Source organism: Cryptomeria japonica, chromosome 11, assembly GCF_030272615.1.
Source record: "Cryptomeria japonica chromosome 11, Sugi_1.0, whole genome shotgun sequence".
NCBI lineage: Eukaryota > Viridiplantae > Streptophyta > Pinopsida > Cupressales > Cupressaceae > Cryptomeria > Cryptomeria japonica.
The window spans coordinates 6,847,968-6,861,524 of record NC_081415.1 but is presented as its reverse complement, the minus strand read 5'-3'; the positions used below and the strand labels follow the sequence as shown (position 1 = coordinate 6,861,524).

The following is a 13,557-nucleotide window of genomic DNA, read 5'->3' as shown; positions in this document are numbered from 1 at the left end:
CAGGTGCAAGAATTCAAAACATAAGATATCCAATACGAAACCTCTAGAGGAAACACATCACAACAAGATTCAAGGCACTAGGACCTACATGTAGGGAAAAGAGTGTCATCACATGTGACAAATGGGAACCTGGGCACACATCCCGACCATCCTAGATGCACATGCAAAGCCATCTCAACCTTAATGGGGTAAGGGAGATTATCTTACCTGAGTTACAAAGGCCTTCCCAATCCTGTCCCGGTTCACTACTTCTAGGCAAGGAAGAGGGGCCACCATCTATTTCTTATCTTATTAAGATGAGCTATTCTACCCAAACCCAAGAATTATAATATTGCACTTGATTACAAAGTCAAACTCCTAATGAGATAACCGACAATCTAGACCCCGGGTAACCTAGTTGTCTACCCCCTTGCAATCCCAGTCACTCGCTTGGAAGCCCACTCCCCCTAGCATGCACCTAGACCTTAAGGTAACAACAAGGCAATGCACAAAACATCTCGACATAACCATGGGCTCACAACAATAGAAGACCTGACAACCAAGGTATCAAATCAATCAGTAACATACCATGCAACATGAAAACCATCATATAAGAATACAACCAAGGAGCCCGGCTATAAGATAAACTTATATACTAGCCAGTTATTCACAATTAATCAATAAACAATCAATAAAATATACCTAGAAAATCTCAGATATCATAAATAGCCTTTGGATAATCGAAAACCAAAAATAGAAACTTAGAAATATCCACCAAACTGACTCGGATGATCAACAGACAATTTAGTGCATCTAATCAATAGAATAACACATTTGACTTGTAGATCAGCGCATATACATGATAGTATAACACATATGCTTAACAGATTTGCACATTTACCTATTTAATTAGCGCATATGACATACAAAATGGTGTATCTAACATACAGTCTAGCGCATATGACATAATCTCTAGCACATATGACATACAAAATGACGCATCTAACATACAGTCTAGCGCATATGACATAATCTCTAGAGCATATGACAGAATCTCTAGTGCATATGATTAATGTTTTAGCGCATATGACACAGAGAGTCAAAAACTAAGAATGGAAAGGTAAAAATTATGACTTGCAAAATAAAATCATAAAGATAACATTAACTCCTAAAAATACAACCAAAAGAGACACAAATTTGATAAGAAACTAAGGGATATAAAATCCAAGCCCAAAATAAATACATACGGACAAGGTTCGACTTTGAGTTTGAAATTCTTGGCAATGTCTGACTATGAAAACCTCACAGATAAACAAATGACAATTCCTAGCAATCCAGAACACCATCTCGCCTCTAGAAAATAAATCCAAGCTTTCAAACCCAAACAAATTCACATACAAAAGGTCATGATGCATAGACATAGAAAACACAGTGCTAGCCATTCACGACAATCCAAAAAAAACCAAAAAATATAATTTCCCCCAAACTATAGTAAAACTATAGGTTTAAAATTTATATAACATAAATTATCAAATCTATAACTTCGCAAATAAACATATTTCTCTACCCCAAGCTCCCGAAAACAACCTTTCAGAGCAATCACGGAGAATACAATCTTTCTCTAAAAATAAAATACACAGGAAGAAAATTCCTCCAACCTTGAAAATATAAGTTATGGCAAAATAAATATGAAGAAGCGCAACCACAAAATCCAAGAAAGCCAAGAAATCTCCAAAATCCAATTCCTTAGCCAAAACGAAAACTTGTAGAAGAAAATCCAGAAGTTAACCCGACAAAATGCACAAGTGGCCGATTAAATAGCAAATCAAAGCCAAACTATACAAAAATGTCGGGCAATCAAAATAAATAGTTAAAATATATTTTTTACCAAACTTTCACAAAAACCAAGGTAAGAATAATAAAATATTATTTAATCAACTTACCCAATAATTTAACCAATAGAATAATAGGGTAGGTAAGTAATATGTATATTATTTCTATTTACCCATGAAACAAGAAACATGGGTAATTAATTTAAAACCAAATAAAATAATAGTAGACCAAGCCCAATAAAATAAATCAAGGGCAAATAATAAATCAAAAACCACAAATTAAATAAAGGCTCCAATAAATAAATAATTCAAAGGTATATAAATAAATATCCACAAATAATCAATTAAATACTATTTAATCCTCAACATCAATAAATAATCCTTGATAAACCAAGAATAAATAACAATAACAATAATAATCTCACATTAATATTTAAATATTGATACCAACTAGTTATTTATTTTATTATTATAAACTATATTAATCTATTAGTTTAATTTAATATTATTAAACTATATGAATCAATTTAATCAATTAATTAATAATTAAATCAATCAATTAACATAGCACTACACAAGCAATCCAACATAGGATAATCCAAGGAATCACTAGATGCCAAACAACAACTCACACCAAGATACTAAACTGACAAGAGTAATCAACTTAAACCTAGAGTATAGAATGAGTTTTCATGTCATCTTCGATCAACTTGCCATTGGGATAAGACACGCTCAGACCTGTGAAGCCAGGTGGAGTCGATGTCTGGTACCTGCAAACATGTCATCACCAACACATATATCGCAACATATACAATAATATATCCTGAAATAAACAAACAAGTGAAAAGAAATCACAATGTCATATCATGCTCACGAATGAGTGATATGACACTATCCATTATCACGAATGTCGTAGAAGACACTCGCAATCAACAAGCATAATCACAGTCATCATCATAAGATAGGGTTAGTACATAATACAATTTCATCAAATTATCATAGAGCAAACATAAAACACACATAGAAATGAACACACATAACAATCATCAAAGAATAATCCATCATCACAATAGTCTAAAAATGTCATCATCCATATATAATCATGCTGTTAAGCACAAAATAATATGTCTAATATACATCTAAAACATAGATAAATCTATAAACATCTAATCAAATCATCACAAAATAGTCTAAGCTATGCCAACGTAATCTATCAATGCACAAAAGGAAGGACGAATCAGGGAGAGACAAGGGATAATTAAATGCTAAAAATGTCGTTTGCATTTTGTGGGCACCCAACTTTCTGAAAACTCTTGTATTCACTTCATTGACTTGAGTAAGTAGACAAAAAGGTCGTCCTCATTATAAAAACATGAAAGTGACCTAACGAGCAAAATGTGAGGCAATCTACCCTCGTAATCCAAAACTGAATCTACTGCACCTCACATTGGAATCCTAAAATTCGACAAGAGACAGGGCCCTCCTTACTTACCATTCTTCCCAAGGAAAAATATCTCTCAGTTTCCATTTCTATAGGGAAACATGAGATTGGGAGTCGTAGGCAGTGAAGAATCAATGCAAAAGAATTTGTCTCCATTGTTGTCATGGATGTTTATTGATATATTCATACTTTTCTCTTCAAAAGTTATCTGTGAAGCTTTCTCACCATACTTGGAATTGAAGTTAAAGGTAGGAATAATTGAGCGCACAAAATTCAAGCTAGAGTGGTGGCCATTTTCAGGGAAGCGTCAAGATGATCTTATCAATCTTCTATGCCTTTTATATATAGTTAATGTCTCATTTTTACAGTAATTTTCATTTATGAAGACTAATAATTTCAGAGATGGGTAGGATATGTATGTAAATAATTCCTGTATTCTTACCAAAATTAAACGAAGAGAACCTGAACTCTTTATGTTGTAGACAGAAAATGAAAAATAGAGCCTTGTTGCTTCTTTTGAGTGCTGTATAAATCTACACTTTAGTAGTTTTTACTTTTAGTTTGTAAAACCCAATTTTTTTAAAGATTGTGTCAGAGAAGCTAAATGATAACCAACAAAATAGTTATATATTGGAAATGCTGAAAGAAAAGTCCAATATCCATACATAATTGGAACTCTAAAACAATATATTAAAGGAAGAATTCTACCGTCCATCAGGTTAAAAAAATTTATGGGATAGACTCAAATCGATTTTTATAATTTCATCTTTTTTATGTAATGTGATGATGAGTGCTCTTAACTTTTCAATGATCTTTTTATTGAAAAAATTATACCAAAACCAATTGTCAAGATGAAATGGAGGGTATATGATGAAAAATAAGATGTAAGGGCTATGTCTATAGATGAAATGCAATAGCATTGGGATGGGTGACTTTGAGGTCCAATGCTTCACTTTTGTGAACCATTCATTCTTCTTAGAGATAGATTCTTGTGAAACATAAGTCAATGAGTTTGACTTGAAAATTATAACAATATCATAATTATTGAAGTGTTATAAAGACAAAGCTCTCTTCTTAAAAAAAATAGAAAATTATAATATTTTTCGAATTCCACCACCAGCCGCCTAGTCTTCGGTCAATTCAAGTAAGAAAAATAGAAAATTATAATATTTTTGACGTCCACCAGCTGCCAGTGTTCGGTCAATAAAACTGAGAAAAATCAAAGGGGAAGTGCCCTCCTTACCTACCGTAACGAGAAAATGTCAAAGAACTGTGGAAAGCCAATCAGACACTTTACGTGCCGTGCCGCTCATAAGGTAGTACCCAAACCCTGCCGTTTGAAGTGTTAAGGCTTTTCTGTTCAATATTCAGTGCTAGTCATGGAGTTTCCAGATGTTTACGAGTGGATATGTCGTGCATGTGGATGGAAGGGACGAGGGATTGAATCGAACGAGCTTACCTTTTTTTATGATGGTAAATATTCAGTATCACTTTGCGCCAAGCCTTACGAAGAAAAAATGTCTCTCACTTTCAATTTCCTTGAGGGTAACAATTTCTTAGGGAAATATGATATAGGGAGATATGATATGGGGAATTGTAGTGAAGAATCAATGCAAAACAATTTGCTTCCAGTGCTGTTATGGATGTTTATTGATCCATTCATACTTCGTTCCTCAAAAGTTATCTGTACTGAAGCTTTCTCAACATTCTTGGACATGTTCCGGGAATTGAAGTTAGAGCCACGCATAATTGAACCCAAAAAGTACAGGCTTGTATTTAACTCTCTAATCTGTGCTGGATGTACTTTTTTCCCAAATCCCATGGACGATGAACTTGTGCTCGAAATTTTGGCACAAACACAACACAATACTCTGATACTCATGGGCTTGGAGGGAACACACCGTTTCATGGGTTTCTTGGCTTCCACTTTATTTTTGTTTAGCTTCTCATCCTCTAAGTTCCATCGTTCATGGACACAAAGTATTTTTAAGAGAGAGTCAAGCAATCAGCGATTGTGGATGCAATGGATTTTTGAGAGGGTGTCAAGAATTTCATACAACTCAAGCAGTGAGGGATCGTGGATAATTACGTCCTACTCTCCACTCTCCTCCTTGAAGACGGAAGAAACATATTCGGGCTTAAGGAAAAAAGCACATCTAAAATGGGCCGATGTAGATCGAGATCGTCTACTTTGGGGTTTGAATAACCACCAGCTGCAATGCACTCTTCAATTCGAACCAGTTGTCAATGTCTGCTCTGATTGCATTAAAGTGTCCTTGCATCTGGATAACGTCAGGTGCGACGTGCTTTCTTTGGAAGGAATTTCAGATAAAAGTATACGTGGTTTACTAAAAGAACGACACTTCCCGGCCAAGATCTGTTTGACAATTGGCCCTGAGAATGGATTTAGCGTCCAGGGTGTTTCCTTGAGTGTCTCATCGTCCAACCCTATCACAGACATTGGTAAGGGGTACGCCCGCGAGGCCGCAGTCCAAACTGATATGGTGGGTGTCAAGGCTTCCAAATCAACTACATCCACAGAGAGGATAGGGAAATGGAACTTCCAGCACTCTGTCTTAAATAATACCAATGCAAAGTTAGACTGGACTCTATATGATTCAACCACTGGGAAGCCAGTATTTAAGACTGAACCTACAAAGATTTCAATTTTCAGCGGCAAATCTATGAGTTCCTTTGATAAAGCTTTCACTGAGGAAGGAGGAGTAGTCTTTGCCAGGGACTATTATGGAAAGCCCATAACATGGAAGATCTACAGGAATTTCGAGGGACAAACATTGAAATGGATTGTACAAGCTTCCATCTGGTTAACCTATTGGCCAAAAGCATACGGTATTCACTATTTCGAGACCAAACGCCATGATTTTCGTCAAGTGGTTGCTCTTACATTGTCACAGCCTTCGTCATCCTCATCCAATTGAATTTTCAGAGTGGTAGCCAATTTCAGGTAAGTTTCAAGAAAGCGTATCACTCTTATATTTCTTGTATATATAGCTAATACCACATTTTCAAAGTTATTTTTAGTTTTTGAAAGGGTAGAATTACCAGGCAAGTGTTACTGTCTATCGTTTACCCAAAAAGCACAGAAATTTAGTTGTTCAGTGATTGTTGTCCACTGTTACGTCTCCAGAAGTTTGCAATACTGCTCCAAGTTTAGATTTTAGGGCTGAATATGTGTGATAACTCCACGGTAATGTTCGAGATAGTGATCACTGAAGAATTCAAAATAGCAGCATAATAATGATAACAGAAATACATCAACAAACAAGAATAATAAACACTTGCAACAAAACCATTTTTACACACAGAAAATATTCAACATAATTTCAATAGTGAAAAACATTTTATTATTCTGTAGAAAACTGATTATAAAAGGGAAACAGGGCAGCTTATATATAAGCAGTTCCCAATACACAAATACCAATAATGGACTGTTTCCTTTCCACTGTAGGAAACTTATTATGTCATGCATAAAAGTTTATTTGACAATTTTCATAAAACAAATTTAAACTGGAATAGAAACTGGATAAGGAATGTAAACATAGAAATGGAAATTTAGAAATATTTTTCAACACACATTAGTTGCAATCAGTTTCCAACAATCACAACCACTCCATTAATTGTGTCAGCTGATCTTGTCCTCCAGTCAACAATCACAATACTCCATTAATTGTGTCAGCTGATCTTGTCCTCCAGTCAACAACAGCATTAACACAAACATTTAAGAGATGCATTCAAAGGACATCTCACCAAAAGATATAAATTGATTAAACCCCTCTATCCTATAAAGAGCCTCTGAAGATTCATCAACATTAGGTCTATATACATGTGATATCTCCACATAATTTCCGAGATGAGGAGGATATGTATGTGCATATGCTACTTTACTATGTAAGGAGTATATTGTAGGTTAACTCGAACATAATTTTCATATAAAGATTCTTTAGAAACCAAAAAGGAAAGAGATACTAATTTTTTCTTTTGTCTGATCTAGTTTAATCCCTTCAAACAATCTATGAAGGTCCATCAACAATGTTACTCTTTCCATGAGACATAAGATTGCCCAATGGTTATATGAAGATCCATCAAATTTATATAGTTATATCGGACTACTTTATTAAAACAACAAGCTTGGCTCTTCTGATCTAATTTTTTGGAATGTGAAGCCCAATAGTCACATGACCACTCACCTTCTCTAGATTCTTTGTTTCCTCCCTGAATATAAATGTATAAATAGATGTGTACAATCATTTATTGTATGCTGGTTAGTAGAAGTATATTCTCTGGTTGAGAGTGGATGTAGTCTTTATGGTGAACTACTATAAGTGTTTGTCCCGTGTCCTTGTGTTATTCTTTTTGTTGTTTTGTGTTATTTAAATGTTTTCTTTGCTTGTATAAATTTACACCAACTAGTGCTACTGACACATGGTAAGATTTGTTCAGTAATTGAAGTGATCTTGCTAACCATATATGTAATTTCCAATTACCAGCTACAAGACAAAACAAATCTACTTCAACATCTTCAATTAAAACATTATTGGCCAAATTTTTGTTGCTCAAGCTTCCATTGAGAATTTTAATGAGCACGTATCAGTGAGACTTGAAATAAACTATGTAGGGGAGAGGACCCAATACCTAAATGTATTCTAATGGTTGTGACAGTAGTTGTTGATTTGATACTCAGGCTTGTTGATTTGATAGCCACACTTGTTGACAACATTGCACCAATAGTTGTGACTTTAAAGTTGTTATTGTTGATGATGACTACTCATAGTTGTTAAAAGAAACCAATCATGTGATGTCACATTAGCTCCACAACTATGGCTCTCCCTTTTGCATGATCATTGGTCTCACCTTTTTTGGGGTTCCCTTTCCCAAGATGTTGATGTGGCATCATATTTGATGATATCACACCTTAGTTATAAACATGAGACTTGCCAAGTAAGTTACTATAAAATTCAGAGATTTAAAATTTCCCCATAAGATTTTGAGAAGCACGAAGTTAGGTTGCTCAACTACTAGATCTTCTCCCCTAATATACTATTTTTAATTTAAAATATTAGATACACAAATAACAATTTGTGATATGATCCTTTTAGTAGTATCTGTTCCACACTCTATAAAAATCATCCACTCTTATCAAAATTGAGAAGGATTTATTAACAAGTAAATTAATAATGACTTGTATAGATTGTACTTTATGAACAACTTGAACAAGATCATCTTAAATTATTCTAAATCTGATTAGTTAATTAAGGAGAGTTCAACTGCTACTTCAATAGATCATAAATTCTCTTGCAATCTAGATCACTTGGTTATTGGTACTTCATGTTCAAGACATCGAGCTAGATAAGATGGGGAATTTACATATAATTGATAATAAAACAAAAAGCATGCCAACCATTTGGAAGATGGATAAGTAGGGTTCTCTCTCTGTGATTCAATAGGTACATTCTTTTAGTGAAATTGAAACTGAATATTGATGTACATAACCAAATATAGACCCGTAGTATTTTTTATTTTTAACCGACAAATTAAAACATAGTTAAATGCTTATCATTATGTGTAAGGGAGTCCCAAAAATTCTCAATCCAACAAGTATAGATTTATTTATTACTTTATAGTTAATCTATTTCTAATAGCACTTTAGTAAAGTCTTTTATATAAATCAATTTTTTAAATATGTAGCTATCATTTATGTACAATACTACTATTTACTTGTATATTCTTCAATCTAGTTGTAGTGTTGTTATTGTTGAATTTTGCACCTTTTGTTCAATTTTGAGTTCAACAACCTAGTGATACAATTTTAATGATCTCAAAGTGTGAGACCCATGTAGATAAGATCAAATATTCGATGAAAGTTGACTTCTAAATCTAGATGCATGTGTTGATTCAACTCAACATAGATTAAACCTAACGCCTAATCCTACTCTGCTTATTTGTTAGGAAAAAGGGAGAAAATAATGCAAAAAAGAAAAAGACGTGATGCACTGATATTTTATGAATTTCCTCCTTTCTTACAACAACACAAAGAATCAATAAATGATTTTAGAAAGATTCACATAGGTCTTTGTTTCTCCAAATAAATATGGAGGTAAGAAATAGGAGGAGGGTAGAGGGAATCCACATATAATTCCCATAGATCATTTTTACACAATATAAAAATCTAGATAAGCAAAAAAACACATTCAAACATGAAGTTAAGCGGGATTTACACAATGTATTAGGCTGAGAAGAGGTGAAACAAGCAATTTTATTAATTGTAAGGCATTGAGCTTGTTTTATAGTGGCAAAGAATTACAAAGGATGAAAGTATCTAAAGACAAACTGAGAAGGAACCCCCATTGAAATGAGGGTGGTGAGCCTTTTATTTGGAAGGGAGACACCAAATATATCAAAGTGGTAGGTAAGAGAGAAGCTCTAGCTGCAACTTTAGCCAATAAAATATAATAAAAATATTTATATTTGAACTAATCCATGGAGATGTAAGGAACATTATTTTATTAATTATTGTGTGGGGAGATTAGATTTACTTGAGAAATCCATTAAGAAACATGATCGATAAGATGACACTTGTTAAAGAAGGTTGTTTATAGCATGGCTATGAGTGAAACAATTAATCTCTTGGAATTTAATAGACTCGATGATTGGTGGATATTGTAGGTTCCTTCATGGCATTGCAAGCATAGTGAACGTGCTAAAGAGTGGCTTCCTTAAAACATAACTGTGTAGGTAGCCTTCAACCCATTTATTAATAATTTATGGTTGTTCACCAATTTGAGTGTGCTAACTAATGCTAGGAGTCAACTCAATACCACACAACTTGAAAAACTTCTGCCAAACTAAGCTCATGAACTTGTTGCACCCTTTTCATTAATGATGTTCTTAAGTTTGCCATGCAATCTAAACACCTCTCTAAATAAAAAATCTACCACCTATACTATTGTATACCTTCTTGAAATAATTAAAATGTGAATAAAATTAGTTAGTATATCCATTACCACATAGATACAATTCTTCCCTTCCACCTTGGGAAGCGTTGAGATGAAGTCCATTGAGATACTCTCCCACTTCTAAGTAGGAATAGGTAGGTTTGTAGGAGACAAGCAAGTTAAGTATGCTCATTTTTATTTTGTTGGCATAGTTGACACTCTCAAACATACTTAAGAATGTCATCCTTCATTTATTTTCATTAGAATATATCTTGGATCTACAAGTATATAACTTGTAATAACCATGGTGACCATCCATAGGATTATCATGAAATGTCATAAAAATCTATATTTTAATATTAGTTTCAAGCACTATCATTATCCTTCTCTTGTAGAAAATGCGACCCTCTCTTAGCTCATACCTATCATCACGTAATGTGTCATCTTGAATATTATTGTCAAGAGAATTCTTTGCATATTCAGCTTGTAATTGCTCCTTCCAATTTGTTGTTATCTTTGAAATTGAGCACAATTTTGGCCTTCTTGACAATGTATCAACCACTTTTTTCCTCTTCCCCTTGACCTATTTAATGTCAAAATCATAGGATTTGAATTTGCTAACCCATTTTTATTGCCTACCATTGAGATCCTTCTGATATAGAAAGTATTTGAGGCTATTGTGATTTGTTTTGACAATGAATCTTCCCCCAACCAAGTATCGCTTGAACTTGGCCAAAACATGAATTACAACTAACATCTCTTTACCATAGATTGAATAACTCTTTGTACTTCCTTTCAACTTCCTACCCTCAAAATGCAATAGGATATTTATTTTGCATTAGGAAATCTTCGATACCAAGTCACTTGAAGCATCACACTCAAGCTTAACAAGCTTGGTAAATTTTGGAATAGCTAGAATAGGAAACGTACTCATCATATACTTGAAGTGATTAAAAGTTTATTGCATTATTTTAGCCAAGTAGAGGCTCTTTTTTTTTATCAAATCTGTAAGTGGGGCAGTCAAGTAAGAAAATCATTTAACAAATATCCTTTAGAAACTACATAGCCCAAAGAAACCCTTCAATTGTGAGAGGTTAGTAAGTGGAGGACAATCAAGAATAACTTTAATTTTCTCAATATCAACACTAACTCCCTTAGAGTTTATTATGTGTTCAAGATATAATAACTTTGTCATACGAAATTCACACTTGGACTCCTTAGGAAACAAAGACTCATTCTCAAGGATACCCAACACCTTATCTAAACGTCTCAAGTGCTCTTCCCATGATTTGCTAAAAATCAGAATGTCATCTAAGAAGATCAAAATAGACTTATGTAACTACTTAAGGAATATTGCTCATTCCTCTTCTTCTTCTTCTTAAGGAATTATAAATATGTTAAGCTCCTTGACAACAAACCGCTGAAAGATTGACAGCTAACTAGAGAAAAGGACAGATCAACGCTCACTTATTGTTTTCAACTGAAACTCTTTGATGCATATGCTGATTTATTCTAACATATACAATACAAATTACTACTACATGGAGTAAGGAAGGATGATCTTGCAACAGATATTAGCCAAAGGAAACGGTTGGCACTCTCCAAACAAAAACTCTTTCGATGTTTCTACACTGCCCTTTTTGGTTTGCAGCAAAAGCAAATTGTAGCCTTTTTGTTTGTTTTATGTGGTAGTTCAAACCCTAATCACATCTTTCCTTTTCGTGGGTATTTTATCTAGTTTCCCATGCAACAAAAACTCTTACGTTAGCACTCTTGCTACTTCACATTGCTTGCTTTAATACCATGAAACTAAAACTGAATGTCAATGTGCAGAATAGAACTATACTCATCTCTATTTTTTATCTTACAAACTGAAATAAAATTGTAGTAGGAGAGTCCTTATAAAAGACAATCCAATTTCCATAGATTTATTTTTATAGATTACCCTACAGGCAATCTATTTGCAAGAGCTTACATAGTTCTCATATGATGTCTTTTGATTAAAGAACAAGCCTTAAATATAGCACTAATCCCTAAATATATGACTATCATTTTTACGCGACATTTTCGCTCCTTAATTTGATCCACTCTTGCTTAAGGTGCATTAGATGCAGTTTAGAAGTAATCTCAACAATTCTTTATTAAACAGGATCCTAAATGCCCTCTTTTGAACGTCTGCAAAATAAGCAGATTACCTTCAAGTATATCCGTTGTGGTGGTTTCAGCCCACACAATTTCTTAACCTGCTTTTTTCCATCAACAAATCATCTAATAGATTTTGTTCTCAATACATTTTTTTAAAAGAGGAAGATTAACAACTGTTGACCTTTTTTCGCTTACTTTAATCCTTTTAGAAAAACTTTTACTAGTTTATGAAAACAACTAATCCAGATTACTAGTTTATAGGAAAACAACTAATCCAGATTACTAGTTTATGAAAACAATTGTCATACTCTTTGATGATCACATGGCTTTCACTTCAATGCCTATCATGGTGATAAATAGTGTGTTATAATGTTTGTAGGTGAACAAGGTCTTGTGATACTCAATTTGTCTAAAAGTATACTTGTGTAGTCATTCGCTCGCCTATGGATAGAAATATACATTCTTTCCTTCTATTGTCTAACCAGTGTCTATTCCCCCATTTCAACAACGTAAATTTTTGTTTTTATTTTAAGATTCAAGAATGTTTGGTTTGCGGAAAAATGCTCTTGAAGTTTTTGAAGTATATAAGTTTAGTACTCTCTATATAGAAGATGTGTATTAATGTTGGTTTAATGTATTTTCTAAACTATAATTGCACTATTTTGTGCAGGCTATGTAAGTTGTACTACTTCTATCGAATGAGCTTCTAAAGGTGATTAAAAAAAGATCTAAAAGACATTATGAAAAGGCATAAAGAGGTTATATAAAGAGAAAAAAATGGAAGATAAGAGTGTGGATTAACATGTTTCCATGTGCGAAATAATATGTATTAAATATATGTGAGAATATTAAGAAGTGTGAAATATATATGTAAAATATATTTATGTCCATAAAGAATGATGTATGAATTATAAGACATGTGTAAGACATTAAAGTTTATGAATATATGATGTTATGGATGTATGCATATGAATGTATATAATTTATGATAATTTGGCTTATACTTATTGCATATATAAGTTCTCCATTTTTATTGCATCACATGAAGACTTACTATTTATAAGAGAATATTAAACCTCACACTTTGATCAAGGTTATTTTGTCAATATTGATTGCATTGTGGGACCTTGGTTGTTGTTGCATAAGGAGGGAGATCATTCCAAACAAAGAAGTTAGTGTTAAAAATTAGAGAAGTGCAAACTTCGAA

The 13,557-nt window shown here is 33.4% G+C and overlaps 1 protein-coding gene across 1 annotated transcript; it reads left to right on the top strand.

The window, feature by feature from the left end:
* The first annotated feature begins 4,631 nt into the window (after positions 1-4,631).
* On the top strand, positions 4,632-13,058 carry LOC131043523 (uncharacterized). The gene is made up of 2 exons (XM_057976734.2): positions 4,632-6,217; positions 13,021-13,058. The coding sequence occupies exon 1, from the start codon at positions 4,632-4,634 to the stop codon at positions 6,189-6,191; it is 1,560 nt and encodes a 519-aa protein (XP_057832717.2). The 3' UTR covers positions 6,192-6,217; positions 13,021-13,058.
* Positions 13,059-13,557: the final 499 nt, after the last annotated feature.